The 19,686-nt window shown below is 43.2% G+C and overlaps 2 protein-coding genes across 2 annotated transcripts; one reads left to right on the top strand and one right to left on the bottom strand.

Moving 5' to 3' along the window:
• Positions 1–536: 536 nt before the first annotated feature.
• On the top strand, positions 537–3,015 carry LOC127913763 (uncharacterized). Its single transcript, XM_052487003.1, has 9 exons — positions 537–993; positions 1,102–1,277; positions 1,422–1,664; positions 1,770–1,805; positions 1,875–2,018; positions 2,091–2,162; positions 2,235–2,306; positions 2,415–2,630; positions 2,775–3,015. The coding sequence occupies exons 3-9, from the start codon at positions 1,594–1,596 to the stop codon at positions 3,013–3,015; spliced, it is 852 nt and encodes a 283-aa protein (XP_052342963.1). The 5' UTR covers positions 537–993; positions 1,102–1,277; positions 1,422–1,593.
• Positions 2,883–18,441, bottom strand: LOC118363382 (carnosine synthase 1-like). The gene is made up of 8 exons (XM_035744187.2): positions 18,015–18,441; positions 17,458–17,547; positions 8,662–9,107; positions 8,374–8,584; positions 8,081–8,166; positions 6,195–6,426; positions 5,652–5,929; positions 2,883–5,197 (listed from the first exon to the last, which is right to left on the bottom strand). The coding sequence occupies exons 2-8, from the start codon at positions 17,543–17,545 to the stop codon at positions 3,644–3,646; spliced, it is 2,895 nt and encodes a 964-aa protein (XP_035600080.2). The 5' UTR covers positions 17,546–17,547; positions 18,015–18,441; the 3' UTR covers positions 2,883–3,643.
• Between the last annotated feature and the right edge of the window lie 1,245 nt (positions 18,442–19,686).

Below are 19,686 nucleotides of genomic sequence, written 5' to 3'. Positions count from 1 at the left end.
AACTTTCCTCTCACACCTCCTTTTTGAGTAAAAGCCAGACGTGTTGGCTCCCGAGTGGTGCAGCTGTCTAAGGCACTGCATCTCAGTGCAAGAGGTGTCACTACAATCTCTAGTTAGAATCTAGGCTGTATCACATCTGGCCATGATTGGTGAGGCGCCCTATTGGCCCAGAGTCGTTCTTACTTGACTTACTTAGTTAAATAAAGGTCAAAAAATATATGTTTACTATATTTTCCCAAATGTTACATCAGAAATACATAAACAAATAGTCAGAAACAGAAGATATGGGAAATCCACAACCTTTTGACCACTGTAAACCTTGTCTGGGGGGTTGTGTGGTGTGGCCAGGATACGTATGGCATCTCAGTTTCACCCTGCTTACTGGGTGAGTCTGACACCAGACCCCAAATGCCACACTACAGACATTAACTGCCAGGGTCAAGAGGGTCAAGAGGATTGCAACGGTGAAACTGCCTCAAATTATTTCTCATTTACAAAATAACGCACTTTGTTTTATGGGCTAAAATTGGTGTAAATATGTGGTGGAATTTAATCCCCATTTCCATACACTTTTAGTTAGAGAGTTATTTTTGGGGGAACAACATTTCACTTCAACCTTTTAAATTAAGACATGAACTTTCATATGACCTCTAACTTCACATGTATGGCAGTTTGCATTCCTAAATTCTACATTTTCCCAAAAGTTCAAACGCACTGGCCCCGCATACATCATCTCTGGGCCAAGAGTTAAAAGGTTCCGCAATCGCCACCCCTGTCCACCTGTTTCAGCTATTCCACTGCTCTCCTCAAACCCCCTTCCTCAAAATCTGCAATTTTCCTCTGCTCTTCCTTCATATAACTATTTAGCTAATGACACTCTGACCTACTGCATGTGTAATATTACTCCCCCTCCCACCTGTTCCAACCCTGCACTGCCTTGTGTCTACAGTGTGCAGGTTATTAATCAACTGCTACGTGTTCACAGTGTGCAAGGTATTAATCAACTGCTACGTGTTCACAGTGTGCAAGTTATTAATCAACTGTTATGTGTTCACAGTGTGCAGGTTATTAATCAACTGCTACGTGTTCACAGTGTGCAAGGTATTAATCAACTGCTACGTGTTCACAGTGTGCAAGTTATTAACAACTGCTGTGTTCACAGTGTGCAGGTTATTAATCAACTGTTATGTGTTCACAGTGTGCAGGTTATTAATCAACTGTTATGTGTTCACAGTGTGCAGGTTATTAATCAACTGTTATGTGTTCACAGTGTGCAGGTTATTAATCAACTGTTATGTGTTCACAGTGTGCAGGTTATTAATCAACTGTTATGTGTTCACAGTGTGCAGGTTATTAATCAACTGTTATGTGTTCACAGTGTGCAGGTTATTAATCAACTGTTATGTGTTCACAGTGTGCAGGTTATTAATCAACTGCTACGTGTTCACAGTGTGCAAGGTATTAATCAACTGCTACGTGTTCACAGTGTGCAAGTTATTAATCAACTGCTACGTGTTCACAGTGTGCAAGTTATTAATCAACTGCTGTGTCCAGTGTGCAGGTTATTAATCAACTGCTGTGTTCACAGTGTATATGTTATTAATCAACTGCTATGTGTTCACAGTGTGCAGGTTATTAACAACTGCTGTGTTCACAGTTTGCAGGTTATTAATCAACTGTTATGTGTTCACAGTGTATATGTTATTAATCAACTGCTATGTGTTCACAGTGTGCAGGTTATTAACAACTGCTGTGTTCACAGTTTGCAGGTTATTAATCAACTGTTATGTGTTCACAGTGTGCAGGTTATTAACAACTGCTGTGTTCACAGTGTGCAGGTTATTAATCAACTGCTACGTGTTCACAGTGTGCAGGTTATTAATCAACTGCTATGTGTTCACAGTGTGCAGGTTATTAATCAACTGCTATGTGTTCACAGTGTGCAGGTTATTAATCAACTGTTATGTGTTCACAGTGTGCAGGTTATTAATCAACTGCTATGTGTTCACAGTGTGCAGGTTATTAATCAACTGCTATGTGTTCACAGTTTGCAGGTTATTAATCAACTTCTATGTGTTCACAGTGTGCAGGTTATTAATCAACTGTTATGTGTTCACAGTGTGCAGGTTATTAATCAACTGTTATGTGTTCACAGTGTGCAGGTTATTAATAAACTGTTATGTGTTCACAGTGTGCAAGTTATTAATCAACTGCTATGTGTTCACAGTGTGCAGGTTATTAATCAACTGCTATGTGTTCACAGTGTGCAGGTTATTAATCAACTGCTATGTGTTCACAGTGTGCAGGTTATTAATCAACTGCTATGTGTTCACAGTTTGCAGGTTATTAATCAACTGTTATGTGTTCACAGTGTGCAGGTTATTAATCAACTGTTATGTGTTCACAGTGTGCAGGTTATTAATCAACTGTTATGTGTTCACAGTGTGCAGGTTATTAATCAACTGCTATGTGTTCACAGTGTGCAGGTTATTAATCAACTGTTATGTGTTCACAGTGTGCAGGTTATTAATCAACTGCTATGTGTTCACAGTGTGCAGGTTATTAATCAACTGTTATGTGTTCACAGTGTGCAGGTTATTAATCAACTGTTATGTGTTCACAGTGTGCAGGTTATTAATAAACTGTTATGTGTTCACAGTGTGCAGGTTATTAATCAACTGCTATGTGTTCACAGTGTGCAGGTTATTAATCAACTGCTATGTGTTCACAGTGTGCAGGTTATTAATCAACTGCTATGTGTTCACAGTGTGCAGGTTATTAATCAACTGCTATGTGTTCACAGTGTGCAGGTTATTAATCAACTGCTATGTGTTCACAGTTTGCAGGTTATTAATCAACTTCTATGTGTTCACAGTGTGCAGGTTATTAATCAACTGTTATGTGTTCACAGTTTGCAGGTTATTAATCAACTGCTATGTGTTCACAGTGTGCAGGTTATTAACAACTGCTGTGTTCACAGTGTGCAGCCTACTACGTTATGATGTAGTAAGGTAGACTGCTGATGCCACAACCTAGTAGATAACAGGGTTGGGGTTGATTTGAAATGAAGGCTGTCAATTCAGGAAGTAAACTGAAATTCCAATTCAATAATTGGACAAAGGGCCTCTATTTATTTTATGACTTGTCAATAAACTGAAAAGTAGAAGCTTTTCCATAAGTTTTTCCATATTTTAATGTTAAATTCAAGATAGATAGACACCCATATCCTATTCTACCCAATCACTGATGAAGATATCTTTTCGAAACTTGTATTTTATTCCTGAGATGGTCCCCAAAATATAAGTGCTAAAAATGGAAAGGTTCTGCTACCTGAATGATTAGTCCCTGAATTTGCAATTTTGAGATAACATATTGTGTTTTGATATGAGAAGTGTTTGTTCATCCTGTGATGTACCTTTTAAGCTAACTAAACCTAACCCCTGCACACAGCACAACCTTGCTAAACATGGGTTCTATTCAGAAGGGTCCAATGTAATGAACAAACATTCAGATAGGAATATAATATATATAATTCTGCAGAGTAAGGAATCGTTTCAGCTCTTTGTATTATTTTGATCTGTGATTCAAATGTAAATGTGGCACCCTCCTGAACAAACCCTGCTTCTCCCCCCTGAGTTCCTGTCTAGTTGAAATGGGACAGGAAGTAGCCCAGGTCGTAGCGTGGAGGACAGTGCAGGCCCAGCCCTTGGCAGAGGGCGAGGAGGCGCTGGCGAGCGTTGGTGGCATTGTGGGCATCTCTCACCCCGACATTACAGAAGGGCTCCTCGTACTCACCAGAGATCAGTTCATCCTCCTCCGCCAGCTCATTCAGCCACAACGCCCCCTCCTGGTGGAGCCCTCTCAGGCGCTCAGGGCTGGCTGTGGTCCTCAGGGCATGGAGGTGCCGTGACACCACCACCATCACCCCAGCAAAGTGGCCTCTGGCTGGGAGGGCTGTGGCCGAGGGCAGGCAGGGACGCACCCCACAGGACACCATGAAGGCCGCCATCAGGAGGTCCACGCCATACAGCTGGCGGATCCAGTCACACAGGTAGAAGCCGCCCATGCGGGCGTTGATCTCTATGAGCCTCGGGCCCACTTCTGTCATCTTCAGCTCCACGTTGAACACACCGTCTCGCAGGCCACAGCCCAGGCATGCGTGGTGTGCTGCGCGGATCAGCTGAGCACGCTTGTCCTGCGCCAGCCCTGAGGGCATCTGGGCGGCCGTCTCGGTGAAGGCCGGGGTGCGCGTGGGGCCGTTGTCGGACACAAAGGCGCCCTCCAGTCTCCCCTCGAACAGGACCACGTCCACGTCGTGCTCGGTGCCTCCCACGTACTCCATGAGGATCATGGCGTTGCCCCAGCCCAGGCCGATGCCAGGGTAGTCTGTCTCCTCGCGGAGGTCCCCGCCGATCCTCTCAAAGTGTGCCAGACTTTCCTCCAGAGAGCATACCTTCCTCACGCCCACCGCCCCCGCGCCGTACTCCAGCTTCATCACCGCTGGGAACCTCACCACCCCCACACTGGCCCCACCAGGTCCCCCCTCCCCCCCACTGGCTGCCTTCTCCAGATCCAGGGTGCTCTCCACGTGGATACAGGGAACAGCATAGGAGGAAGGGGAGGGAGAGAGGAGAGGAGTGGAGGGACGGAAAGTGCCAAAGGAATGTGAGGAGGAAGAGGAGAGTGAGGGGGAGGAAGAGGTAGGGGCGGTAGTGTCGTGTTTGCCCATTGCCTCATTGAAGAGATCCCCCCTGTCGAAATCAGCCATAGCTCTCAGGCTATCTCCTTCCATGTTGACCATGCCATTCTGCTGTCTACCTCTCCTCTCATCCTCTCCAAACTCAACCAGGCTATCTGGCTGACCGGAGGGCTGCTCAACACTGATCAGGTTAGTCCCCGTAGACTTCAGTAGGCCCAGGAGGTGCCTGTGGGTGCGGCTCTTCTCCTTCGCAATGCGGATGGCCTCAGGGGGAGGGCCCCTGAGCCCCAGCCTATCACAGACCAGCGATGTCAGCACCACGCATTCGTCCCAGAAGCACACGCAGCCGTCAGGGCGGAGGCTGGAGGACAACAGCCAATCACAGATGCGGGAGCAGTGCTGGTCGTCACGCCGATGGTCGGGGAGGTCTGGCAGGGGGAGGAAGTGGTCGACCAACTGGGAGGCGAAGTGGGCAGGGTCACTGTCCACCAGCAGGATCTGATTGGAGGGGAGAAAGTTAATGAGTTCAATTCGCACATTAGCATAACTAGCTAGCCAGTAACCATTAATGTGCCATTTAATCAGACTTTGCAGTGCAGTAAAATGCACTTCTAAAATAGCTGAAAAGTCTATGTTGGGCAATCTAATGTATTCACTTTCACTGTCTACACTCTTAGAAAATAATGTGTTATCTAGAACCTAAAAGGGTTCTTCGGCTGTCCCCATAGGAGAACCCTATGAAAAACACTTTTTGGTTGCAGGTAAGAACCCTTTTGGTTCCATGTAGAACCCTTTCTAAAGAGGGTTCTACATGGAACCCAAAAGGGTTCTACCTGGAAACAAAAAATGTTATCTTATGGGGACAGCTGAAGAACCCTTTTGGAACCATTTTTTCTAAGAGTGTAGATATTCTACATTCATCTATATAGTTATTCTCCATGTAGACATTCACCTTGAGTTTGTACTGTTTGGCTGTTTTCCAGATGAACTTCTTACTGTGTCCTCCAGCTCCCACCACCAGCACAGTTTTCCCCTGCATCAGGTAGTACTGGGAGCGGGTGAGAGGGGTGAGGAGGAGGGTGCCCCTACTCCACCCCTCTATCCCACTGTTGCATCCCTCCATCCCCATCCCTCGCTCTTGGAAGGAGGAGTGGAGACAGAGGGAGGGATGGAGGCCCAAAATAACAGGCCTGATGATGGAGCCATCCATGGTGAAAAGGAGGTCCACGCCTAGGAGAGAGGGAGTAGAAAGGAGGTAGAAAGAGATAGAGATATGGAGTGGTAGAGAGGGAGATATGGAGAGGGAGAGGAAGGGTCAGATAGTAGCTCAGTGAGACATAGTGTTGACAGAGCGTGAGACTTAGGATGTCATAAGTATACCCATGCTTTCAGAGGCTTCAACAGTAATCTTCAGTAATCTTTATCAAATCATATATCAACTCAGACAGCTTCATGCTGCCTTAGAGGAAAACTTTGGCAGTGAACCAAAACACACCTATCATGTCGGTCTGGGCACCCGCTCCACCGCGTTGTTCTGCGGACATGCTTGACTCTGTTTCCATGACAACACAGAGGCAGGACAGGGCGGTGTCCAGTGCTAGACGGCAGAGAGATTTCGCCATGGTAGGGTCAGTGAAACCGCACTCTAATAGGGTGGTCTCCAAAGACTGAGAGAGGGAGTGGCTGTGAGAGAGAGGGTCATCGGACACACCCACTCTACACACCAACTGAGGGAGAGGAAGAAGATAGAAGAGAAGTTAGAGATAAGGCCATTGATTTCAAACAAACAGTTCAGTTCAAGTATTTGGCCTATTACATGAATGTGTCTCCCATTCTCGAGGTAAAGACAACCTCTTAGATGTTAAGTCCCCTATTTAGGGGACTTTGAGCAGTTCTGGACCGGTTCTGACTGATATTTTGGTGTACAGAACACTCTGTGAATGTCGGAGGGTCCAATTCCTTATAGTGCTTTCCGCTACCACTCTCACTTGAAGTATCAGGTTGGCTTGACTTGACGAGCTGACTTAAAGTGTCAGGTTTCATACATTTGCATAGGGAGTGACGTGTCACATTTTCTGGCCTATCCAGACAAATAATAGATTTCCTTTGCCTCTGAGCATAGAGCCCAGCCTGGTCGACAGCATATTAAAGGGGACAGTCTAGCGAATACAATTGCTGTAGTTTCATCTCACTGTGATATTCTCAGCCAGATATAGCACTCTCACCATGAAAAAATACTAAATCATTTTGTAGAATGGTGCCTGTAAGTCGCTCAGAGGACGATTGGCAGAAAATTCTCTGTCGTCAGTTATATGAAATGGGGCCAAATTGTCACTAAATATGATCATATTTATTTTACAGTTATAAGTAATGTGAAATCTTATAGTAAGTCATTTATAATTTGGTTGCTACTATATTTAGAAAGCATTTCAGTCATTTCAAGCCCTAATAGGAAAAAAGTATATAAATCATATATTTTCATATTATTTGTACTATGTACAGTACACCTCAGCTATTGATAAAAAAAAGGACAAGAATACTATGCACCATTACTCGTTATTGTTAATGACCATGTCATTAAAAAGTATTACTTTTGGGTATGTCTATTTAAATCTACATTTTGCCATAACGTTGAAGAGGAGACAACATCAACATTTTACAGAGCTATTTATTCAAATACACTGAGTGTATAAAACATTAGGAACACCTTCCTAATATTGAGTTGCACCCCCTTTTGCCCTCAGAACAGCCTCAATTCATCGGGCATGGACTCAACAAGGTGTCGAAAGCGTTCCACAGGGATGCTGGCCCATGTTGACTCCAATGTTTCCCACAGTTGTGTCAAGTTAGCTGGATGTCCATTGGGTGCTGGGCCATTCTTGAAACTGTTGAGCGTGAAAAACCCAGCAGCGCCACAGTTCTTGAGACAAACTGGTGTGCCTGGCACCTACTACCATACCCCGTTGCAAGGCCCTTCAATCTGTTGTCTTGACCATTCACCCTCTGAATGGCACACATACACAATCCATGTCTCAATTGCCTCAAGGCTTAAAAATAATTTTTTAACCTGTTTCCTTCCCTTCATCTACACGGACTGAAGTGGACTTAACAAGTGACATCAACAAGGGATCATAGCTTTCACCTGGATTCACCTGGTCAGTCTGTGTCATGGAAAAAGCAGGTGTTCTTATTGTTTTGTACACTCAGCTATACTTTTACAGTATTGAGGGTCAATGCAAATATGTGGAAAACACAATGCGAAGACAAGGGTCAAAAAGCTGCTGCTAGTCATACAACAACGTTTTCATGATGCACATAGTCAACATTTCATTTTTCTCTCCTACCTCATTCTCTCTTGTTCTCTCTTTCTCTTACTCTCACCTTGTAGAGGAGAGGCAGGTCCAGAGGTGAGCGAGTTACAATGGCACACAGTCTGAAGGACAGGTCTGGAACCTGAGGCCTGCAGTCTGACAGACATACAAGCACACAACAACTACCTCATTACAACAGAGATGGAGAGGACTATCTTTAGTCATGGTCGTAGTACATTACATTGAAAGTAGTTAGAGAGTCTTTACAAGTTCAATGTCATATGAAGACCACATACAAATACGCATGAAAACAAGGTCCTCAAACATCAAACTACACTCATCCATCCTGATTAAAGCCCTCACCGGTGTACTGTTCCCAGGTGCGGTCCTCTACCCGTGGCCCAGGCTTCAGTGGGGAGCAGTAGGCCTCGAGCAGCACTGCCTCTCCAGGGAGGAGTTGGGGCAGGAGATAACTCACCTTGGCCCAGACCTCATCCCTGCTGTTCCTCGACAGGTAGACGGGGGGTGAGGTTGCCTCACCCACGAACCTCCCCCCACTGCACCTGAGCACCACCTAGGCACAAAGAGAAAGGAAAGCTTTGTGTACTTTTACATAAAGGCTGACTGAATTCTTTAACAAACAGGACATACCCTCTCTGATCCCCTCATATTCTCAGACTCCAGGAAAGTGTCCACCTTGTTTCTGACAGAGTTCATCCCTTCCTCCGCTCCCATTTCCAGGTGCACCACCTCCACCCCTCCCGTCTTGCCCTCCTCCAGCCTCATCTGCCCCGGTGGTAACAGAAGGGCCAGGGTTGGGGGGCAGTGGATCTTGGCCTTCTGCAGCAGAACCCTGGTGGTCAGAACATTCCCCCAGAACTGACCCAGTGCTCCAGAACCTCCGCTTGGGCAGTCTGTCTCTCGGGTCATTTCCTCCTTAGCCCACGGGTCAGATGACAGGAAGTAGGTGACCCTGCGAGGCGGGTTGAAGTTGGATAGGAAAGTGCGCCCTCCCAGGTCAAAGGTGACAGCCTTGTGGACCAGGAGGGAGGAGGAGCGAGAGAGCCAGGATGGACAGAGACACAGAAGAGCATCTCCTAAAGAGAGAGAGAGAAAGAGGAGGGGGGATTTGAAGGGGGTAAACAAGAGAGAGAAGAAGGGAGGAACAGAAGGAGCGGGTGATGGGGGAAGTGAGGTAGAGAGAAATTGGAAGGGTGTAAGAGAGTGAGAAGAGGGGGAGGGAGAGAAGGATTATAGAGGGGTGCTAGACATCCTGTGTTTGGCATAGGGCCGATGTACCTAGAAAACTGGAGATTGGAAATATCATTGACATATTTCCATAGAAAACGGTCAAAAGTCATAAAGACGATCATGCCACATGTAAACAGAACTATTTATTTTACCACTTGTTCCCACTTCAACATTGAAGTAAAGTGTTTAAATCTGTTATTGGTCCTAACAGAGGGACAAAGTAGGCGGGAGAATGACTATTTATCATACCTGGGATAATTATAGTTTTAAATATTTTGCGGAGAACAAACAGTTACTTTGGAAGCGCCTACAGTCTTAACATTTTTTTTTGCTAACATAAACCTAAAAGGGTTCTTCGGCTGTTCTCATAGGATAACCCTTTGAAGAACCCTTTTGAGTTCCATTTAGAACCCTTTCCATAGAGAGTTCTAAATGGAACACAAAATTGTTATATCTGGAATGAAAAAGGGTTCCTCTACCTTATGCAACCCCATTTAGACGTTTTAAAAGGAAGCTGATTCCAACTTCCATATGTATTAGATGCCGTATGAATGCTGTTGGAACACTAATGCACATGTTTTGGGAATGTCCTGTGGTGTCCTAGTTCTGGTCACATGTTTTGGGAATGTCCTGTGGTGTCCTAGTTCTGGTCACATGTTTTGGGAATGTCCTGTGGTGTCCTAGTTCTGGTCACATGTTTTGGGAATGTCCTGTGGTGTCCTAGTTCTGGTCACATGTTTTGGGAATGTCCTGTGGGGTCCCAGTTCTGGTCACATGTTTTGGGAATGTCCTGTGGTGTCCTAGTTCTGGTCACATGTTTTGGGAATGTCCTGTGGTGTCCTAGTTCTGGTCACATGTTTTGGGAATGTCCTGTGGTGTCCTAGTTCTGGTCACATGTTTTGGGAATGTCCTGTGGGGTCCCAGTTCTGGTCACATGTTTTGGGAATGTCCTGTGGTGTAGTTCTGGTCACATGTTTTGGGAATTCTGGTGTCCTAGTTCTGGTCACATGTTTTGGGAATGTCCTGTGGTGTCCTAGTTCTGGTCACATGTTTTGGGAATGTCCTGTGGTGTCCTAGTTCTGGTCACATGTTTTGGGAATGTCCTGTGGGGTCCCAGTTCTGGTCACGTGTTTTGGGAATGTCCTGTGGTGTCCCAGTTCTGGTCACATGTTTTGGGAATGTCCTGTGGGGTCCCAGTTCTGGTCACATGTTCTGGGAATGTCCTGTGGTGTCCCAGTTCTGGTCACATGTTTTGGGAATGTCCTGTGGGGTCCCAGTTCTGGTCACGTGTTTTGGGAATGTCCTGTGGTGTCCCAGTTCTGGTCACATGTTTTGGGAATGTCCTGTGGTGTCCCAGTTCTGGTCACATGTTTTGGGAATGTCCTGTGGTGTCCCAGTTCTGGTCACATGTTTTGGGAATGTCCTGTGGGGTCCCAGTTCTGGTCACGTGTTTTGGGAATGTCCTGTGGTGTCCCAGTTCTGGTCACGTGTTTTGGGAATGTCCTGTGGTGTCCCAGTTCTGGTCACATGTTTTGGGAATGTCCTGTGGTGTCCCAGTTCTGGTCACGTGTTTTGGGAATGTCCTGTGGTGTCCCAGTTCTGGTCACATGTTTTGGGAATGTCCTGTGGGGTCCCAGTTCTGGTCACATGTTTTGGGAATGTCCTGTGGTGTCCCAGTTCTGGTCACGTTTCACATTTCTTCACAAAAATGATGGGTTTCCCTGTGAACAAATATCCACCTTTGTTTTTGTTGAATGACTCTTCACTTGTATTGCAACTGGTTCAGAATATAATAATTTAAGCAGGGTTAACAGTAGCAGGAAAAAGGTTATCCTTAGTGCTTGGATTACCCTCAAACATGGTTATCATATTTTCTTGTTCGTATAGAGCAATTGTTGGCCGTGATAAACAAAGGTCGGGCATGGGTTGAGGCATGTTGAGGCATGGGATGTATTATGCAAAAAACTCTATTAGATATCAACAACTCTTGACCAAGCAATGGACCTACATGGTTAGGGGAATGGGGGAGACGCCATTTTCTTTTCTGAGAATAAAACTGAATGTTTTATTGTAAACTTTTACTTCCTTTCTGTAAATCTCATATAATTAACTCCTGACAGTATGTAAATAGTTGTATTGAATGTTAATGTTGTCATGTCGGCTAGTATTTGTAAAGTGATCTGGCCTTGTGTGTTGTATATTGTGAAATAAAAATAAAATGTTGATCACAAAAAAAGAGTTCTAACTAGAAACAAAAGGGTTCTCCTATGGGGACAGACGAAGAACCCTGTTGGAACCCCAGATCCCCAAAAATGACTATGTTTTGAAACTATTTGAATACAAATCTCAGAAAGCAACTACTTAAAAAATATACAGTGGGGAGAACAAGTATTTGATACACAGCCGAGTTTGCAGGTTTTCCTACTTACAAAGCATGTAGAGGTCTGTAATTTTTATCATAGGTACACTTCAACTGTGAGAGACGTAATCTAAAACAAAAATCCAGAAAATCACATTGTATGACTTTTAAGTAATTAATTTGCATTTTATTGCATAACATACAGTGGGGCAAAAAAAGTATTTAGTCAGCCACCAATTGTGCAAGTTCTCCCACTTAAAAAGATGGGAGAGGCCTGTAATTTTCATCATAGGTACACTTGTATGTATCAAATACTTGTTCTCCCCACTATATACAGATCTGTGGAAGTGACTACTTTTCAGAAACTGCCTTCAACTAATGGCAGGGTTGTATCTGGAACGGTATGTTGGAAGAAAGAAACAGAATGAATAGCAAACACAATCTCCTATACTATTCCAATCTGACAGTCATTTGATCGACACAATACATTTCTATCTGAACATTCTGTGAATGTCCATTCTCCTGAATGACCATTGCACCAGGTGTACATTATCAAGTCAAACAAAAACAAATTATATTTTGTACAGATATGTAAAAATATGTTGTGATGCTCAACTTCTGTATGACTCTTTCAACATGCCACTACAGCACCTACTGCACCCGATGTCACAGGAAGGCCAAAAAGATCATCAAGGACAACAACCACCCGAGCCACTGCCTGTTCACCCCGCTTACCATCCAGAAGGCGAGGTACAGGTGGATCAATGATGAGACCATCTACTGCATCTTGCCTATGCCTATCATTAGTCACTTTAAATAACGCCACTTTAATTATATTTAACATCACTCATTTCATATATATATATATATATATATATATATATATATATATATATATATATATATATATATATATATACTGCTCTATACCTCTATATCTTGCCTATGCCTATCATTAGTCACTTTAAATAACGCCACTTTAATTATATTTAACATCACTCATCTCATATATATATATATATATACTGCTCTATACCTCTATATCTTGCCTATGCCGCATGGCCATCGCTCATCCATATATTTATATGTACATATTCTTATTCATCCTTTACATTTGTGTGTGTATAAGGTAGTTGTTGTGAATTTGTTATATTGCTTGTTAGATATTACTGCATTGTCGGAACTAGAAGCACAAGCATTTTGCTACACTCAAATTAGCATCTGCATGTGACCAATAAAATTGGATTTGAAACAATTGAAAGCTGCTATTTATTTGATTAATTAATGCCACTGAAAATACTGCAGAGAAATTCAAAGCCATTTGCAAACATTGCAAACAGCAAGTTGGATGCTTAGCAAAAACAACTTTGATTCTCATTGGCCATCTGAGGGGAAGTGATCTTGTTTCAAACACATCTTTAAAGGGATAGTTTATTTAGTATACAAACTAACATGATTTCCAACCTACCTTGGCTGTAGTTGATACAAGACAGACGTTTTTGGATATATTGTTTCCTATCGACACGTAATAGCCATATTATGTTACTGCTAGCATTCTCAGTGACACTTCAAATCAAACTGTTACTGTGCCTGTGTTATAAAACTGTCAATTGTTTTGAAGCAACATTTTAACATGTCACATCATACTTTGGTAATAGCATTTTAATTCCATAGCAACGAGCTGAACGTTTGAGCAACTACTGTACACAAGAGGAATAGTGACTGCCTCATATTCCACTTATGTAATAATCCCATTATTATGCAACAATAAAGCAATTTCCAAAGTCCTATGTAACAGCAATGTTGCTATTGTAATAATCACTAAGATACTACACATGTATAAAAACTTGATGTTAAGTGTTACTGTATAACCTTATGTCACTCATTATGAAAATATATTTGTTGGTCATTTTTAAGCTGCAAAAGTTGTCTACTCTAATGTTGAGGTGATACCATGTCCCCCTTAAAATCAGTTGGAGCTGATTTGCTGGAGTAAAAAAAAAAAAAGGTATGTCCAACAAAAGTGTATTTTATTTTTATGCTCAAAAAACTTTGGGGGGGCCAAATAATATCACTGGTGCCAGTTGTGGAACCTGCTGTTGTAGTTTTTGGTTCCTAGTCAAATATTTGGCAGCCATCAAATACATTTATATATTGTTCTCAAATAACTTGCATATATTCAAATAGCTTCAACTATTATTTGTTTTTCTGAGACCTGTATTTGAATATCACAGAAAATAGTTGCCTTTTAGTTGAAACTCCATAACTATATTCAACTACAAATAAATATATTGTAAAGTACAAAATGCAACTATTTTCTGCCCATGTCTGCTATTTATGTATAAAAAGAGTCAAGGAGGGGAGTGACATTCTAATGAAATGTCAACCTGCACTAGTAGCTTTTCCCTCAACCTGTTGGCCATCAGGCTAAAATTAGATCTATTACTGTTAGACTCAGAGTTTTTCTCTAGAAGGCGATTATGTTATTTGATAATGACACTAATGAATCCCATTAAAGGATTGCCGTTCCAATACATACACTACCTGACCAAAAGTATATGGACACCTGCTTGTCGAACATCTCATTCCAAAATCATGGGAATTAAAATGGAGTTTGTCCCCCCTTTGCTGCCTACACTCTTCTGGGAAGGCTTTCTAGTAGATGTTGGAACATTGTTGCAGGGACTTGCTTCCATTCAGCCACAAGAGCATTAGTGAGGTCGGGCACTGATGTTGGGCGATTAGGCCTGGCTTGCAGTCAGTGTTCCCATTCATCTCAATATTGTTTGATAAGGTTAAAGTCAGGGCTCTGTGCAGGCCAATCAAGTTCTTCCACACGATCTCGACAAATAATTTCTGTATGTTCTCACTTGTGCCCAGGGGCATTGTCATTCTGAAACAGGAAAGGGCCTTCCCCAAGCCGTTGCCATGAAGTTGGAAGCACAGAATCGTCTAGAATGTCATTGTATGCTGTAGCATTAAGATTTCACTTCACTTGGAACTAAGGAGTCTGATCCATGAAAAACAGCCTCAGACCATTATTCCTCTTCCACCAATCTTTACAGTTGGTACTATGCATTGGGGCAGGTAGCGTTCTCCTGGCATCCGCCAAACCCAGATTAGTCCTTTGGACAGCCAGATGGTGAAGCGTGATTCATCACTCCAGGGAACACATTTCCACTCCAGAGTCCAATGGTGGCGAGCTTCACACCACTCCAGCCGACGCTTGGCATTGCGCATGGTGATCTTAGGCTTGTGTGCGGCTGCTTAGCCATGTAAAATCATTTCATGAAGCTCCCGACGAACAGTTCTTGTGCTGATGTTGCTTCCAGAGGCTGTCTGGAACTTGGTAGTGAGTTTTGCATCCGAGGACAGACAATTGTTACACGCTACTCACTTCAGCGGTCCTGTTCTGTGAGCTTGTGTGGCCTAGCACTTCACGGCTTAGCTGTTGTTGCTCCTAGACGTTTTCACTTCACAATAACAGCACTTACAGTTGACCTGGGCAGCTCAAGCAGGGCAGAAATTTGACGAACTGACTTGTTGGAAAGGTGGCATCCTATGACGGTGCCATGTTGAAAGTCACTATGTTTTTCAGTAAGGCCATTCTACTGCCAATGTTTGTCTATGGAGATTGCATGGCTATGCGCTTGATTTTATACACCTGTCAGCAACGGGTGTGGCTGAAATAGCCAAATCTTGTCATGTGAATGGGTGTTGACATATTTTTGTATATATAGTGTATTTTACTGGTGCTCTGACAAGGTAAAGTGTTTAGGTCTATAGATGGATAAGAAAACCATGTACAGTCTAACACTATTCTGTTTGGCACTAAGGGACACTGGGAAGACCTCTTGGAAAACAATTTGGCACATACTTTGAAGGGTAAAGGTATATGTTTTGGCCGATGCTCTAGCCAAACAGGCTTTTACATTGATTTACTGTCAGACTGATACCGGCAAGTGCGTATTGGTACTTATTAGAAATGATTACAGGGTTCAACCACCAATTTTTTTTATGATTTAATGAATTTAATGACTTTTAACCAAATTTCTATGACCAACAATTGGCGGAGTCTCTACATACATATAACAAGTAATGATAAATGTGGTATTGACACTGGCTGCTCTCTGATCCCATGTAGCCTGTTAGGCAACTTCATAAAACACATGTGGTCAAGCCTCAGTCTGGACAGCTACTGGGTGTGCAGGCTTTTGATCCAGCCCTGCTCAAACACAAACAGTGTATTAGCATCTGTGCACATCAAACCCAGACGATAGTGGAGATCCATAAAGACCACTAGCGGCTGCCCAGGCTACTTTGCAGGCTGACTAGCATCTATTGATGTTGCAATGTCCCATACATTGGATGCCCAAATCAACTGGAAGTATCTACAAAACAAGTTGAAGCCACTATTTCCAAAAGAAAGGCTACATCTAATATGTTTTCCTACAATTACGTTTCACAACTCATATGATTTGATTCACCGCGATTGAACAGAATCCCATCTACTACAATGGCGAAATGAATCGTTAGTTTTGTAAAAAAATAATAGTTTAATCATGAATTAATAATTTTAATCATTTTTCACGAGTGTCAGTGGAAAGTTTTTGGACATGATGAAAACATTCATACATGCTAATAATAACTAAACAGTTAACTATAAAGATAACTAGCCAGGCTACAATATATTTTTTTCTACCTATTTAATCTGTTCTCTATCCTATTTTATAGTCTAGGCCAGGGCTCTCCAACCCTGTTCCTGGAGCACTACCCTGCTGTCGGTTCTCTCTACAACACCAGTTGTAACTAACCTGATTTCAACTTATCAACCAGCTAATTATTACAATCAGGTGTGATGGATTAGGGTTGGAGTGAAAACCTACAGGACAGTAGTTCCCTAGGAACAGGGTTGGAGATCCCCTGGTCTAGGCCTACCTGCTGCTACAATATCCTTGAGCAACCGCCGCACACCTGTCACCATCGTTACTCGCACCTGGGCGTCATTAGACTCACTTGGACTCCATCACTTCCCTGATTACCTTCCCTATATATGTCACTCCCTTTGGTTCCTTCCCCAGGCGTTATTGTTTCTGTTCCTGTGTTATGTATGTGCGTTGTTCGTGTTTCTTATTTTGTATTATGTTGTGTTATGTTTATTTATTAAAACACTCACTCCTTGAACTTGCTTCCCGACTTACAAGTATGCACTAAAGCAAGGCTGGCTACTAAGCTATATTCTTATTGGGCCAGATGTAAAAAAAAAATACATTTAAAAAAGTGAATTGTGAGCATAATATTTTGTCGCTGAATTAAACTGTTCAAGTGCTGGAGTCAAGTTTATATGAATAAAAATAATCAACATGCCACACAGATGCTAGAAACCGCTAAAAACACTAAATAACTACACTACACAGGATACAACCACCATAGTGCATGTCATTTTGGCACTGAATGTCGTATTTTTGCGTTTAAAAAAATATTAATGTTCAGAATTGATCAAAGGGCCAATCTAAATGAATAACACGGGCCGGATCTAGCAGCTGGGCCGCCAATTGAATAGTCTTGTGCTAAAGTGTCATATTCCGTTCCAGGCTGATTGGTGATTATTATGTGATTGATCAACTATTAAAAAAGAACTGTTCCTAAATTACATTAAAATAAATGATTAAATTATTTTCCATTATTTTTCCAAACCTTTTGAGATTTGAACATTTCCACAACTTTTCCAGGTATGGAAAACACAATTGTAAAAATCGATGTATTTTCCAGGATTTTCATGAGCTGCTTGTACATATCTGTTGTGTTTCCTGTCTGGGTGTGTTCTGCTACCATACCTGGGCTCCGTTGGCCTGCCTCTAACAGCAGAGAGAGGTAGGGGAGTGGGGATCCCAAAACACAGATGCACATCTCAGAGTGACTCATACCTGGAAGAGAACACAGTAGAACTGCCATTATGGTCAAAATCCCCATACATCGGTACTTCAGCCTTTCATGAAATAGAAAGTAGTTCGATCCAAAAACAACTATACAGGGGTCAGCAATATGGTAGGTCATCTAAGCTCATTTCCTACATGCACACAGCCCTCTGGCCCTTTCCGGTCTGCAGACACATTTTGACACACCTGTTCACCTGCTAACCCCGTGACATATAGTGCTAAACTCACATGGTCTGGGTGACTCTGAGCAGGTTAATATCCAGTGATAGGTTCACCTGGCCTGTAGGCTTAGTTCTGATTCAACGGTTCAGAGACTCACAGGTAGAACTGAAAGGTGATAGAGGATGACCCCAATATCATAGAGATTGTAATAAACATGGAGGTGTCTTTCTAGCCTGGTACACTTCTGACACATCATGACCGTTTCATTCAGGTGATCGTAGCTCGGGTCTCACCCTGTGGCAGGTCCTGTGTTTCAGGCAGGTCGATCTCCCTCAGAGCCTCCTGCAGGGTCTGGAACAGCGCCACCTCCTGTCTGGAGGACTGTGCCCTCGGTCCTCCAGTAGCACAGCCCCCTGGAGAGGAGGGAAGGCTGGGGACAACGGTGCTGGGGAGAGAGCTGAGAGAGAGCTGTGGGGGACAGGGGTGCGATGGACAACGTGTGTGTGTGTGTGTGTGTGTGTGTGTGTGTGTGTGTGTGTGTGTGTGTGTGTGTGTGTGTGTGTGTGTGTGTGTGTGTGTGTGTGTGTGTGTGTGTGTGTGTGTGTGTGTGTGTGTGTGTGTGTGTGTGTGTGTGTGTGTGTGTGTGTGTGTGTGTGTGTGTGTGTGTGTGTGTGTGTGTGTGTGTGTGTGTGTGTGTGTGTGTGTGTGTGAGCGAGAGAGTAAAATAATAGGATTAATGAGAAAATAATCTAAAATTGAGAGGAGACCTGTCATCAAAGGGATTGTATTATAATCTATACATTTATTAACTATCTCCAATTATAAACTGGGTGGTTCGAGCCCTGAATGCTGATTGGTTGACAGCTGTGGTATATCAGACAGTATACCACAGATATGACAAAACATGTATTTTTACTGCTCCAATTAATTTGATAAACAGTTTATAATAGCAACAAAGCACCTCGGGGGTTTGTGGTATATGGCCAATTTACACTGAACAAAAATATAAACGCAACATGCAACAATTTCAAAGATTTTACTTACAGTTCATATAAGAAAATCTGCCAATTGAAATAAATTAATTAGGCCCTAATCTATGGATTTCACATGACTCAGAAAACAGATATGCAGATACCTTAAAAAAAAAGGTACGGGCATGGATTAAAAACAACAGAACCATCTGGTGTGAGCACCCTTTGCCTCAAGCAGCATGACACATGTCCTTCGCATAGACTTGATCAGGCTGTTGATTGTGGCCTGTGGAATGTTGTCCCACTCCTCTTCATGTCGATCCAGAGCATCTAAAACATGCTCAATGGGTGATATGTCTGGTGAGTATGCAGGCCATGGAAGAACTGGGCCGTTTTCAGTTTCCAGGAATTGTGTACAGATGCTTTGCGAAATGGGGCAGTGCATTATCATGCTGAAATATGAGGTGATGGCGGTGGATGAATGGCTCAACAATGGGCCTCAATAGAATACAACTGTATTCGTTGTCCGTAGCGCCAACGCCACCATAGGGCACTCTGTTCACAACGTTGCCATCAGAAAACCGCTCTCCCTAATGACTCCACACACGCTGTCTGCCCAGTGCAGTTGAAACTGTGATTCATCCGTGAAGAGCACACTTCTCCAGCGTTCCAGTGGCCATCGAAAGTAAGCATAATCGACAATGACGTCGATTATAACGACAAACTGAAGTCAGGTTAAGACCCTGGTGAGGACGACGAGCACGCAGATAAGCTTCCCTGAGACGGTTTCTGACAGTTTGTGATGAAATTCTTCAGTTGTGCAAACCCACAGTTTCATCAGCTGTCCGGGGGATGGTCTCAGATGATCCCGCAGTTGAAGAAGCCGGATGTGGAGGTCCTGGGCTTGTGTGGTTACAAGTGGTCTGAGGTTGTGACGATGGTTTGACGTACTGCCAAATTCTCTAAAACGATGTTGGTAGATAAATGAACATTA

This window comes from Oncorhynchus keta, chromosome 30 (assembly GCF_023373465.1).
Source record: "Oncorhynchus keta strain PuntledgeMale-10-30-2019 chromosome 30, Oket_V2, whole genome shotgun sequence".
NCBI classification, from domain to species: domain Eukaryota; kingdom Metazoa; phylum Chordata; class Actinopteri; order Salmoniformes; family Salmonidae; genus Oncorhynchus; species Oncorhynchus keta.
The sequence above is the reverse complement of the archived record's forward strand: the minus strand, read 5'-3'. Positions and strand labels throughout refer to the sequence as shown.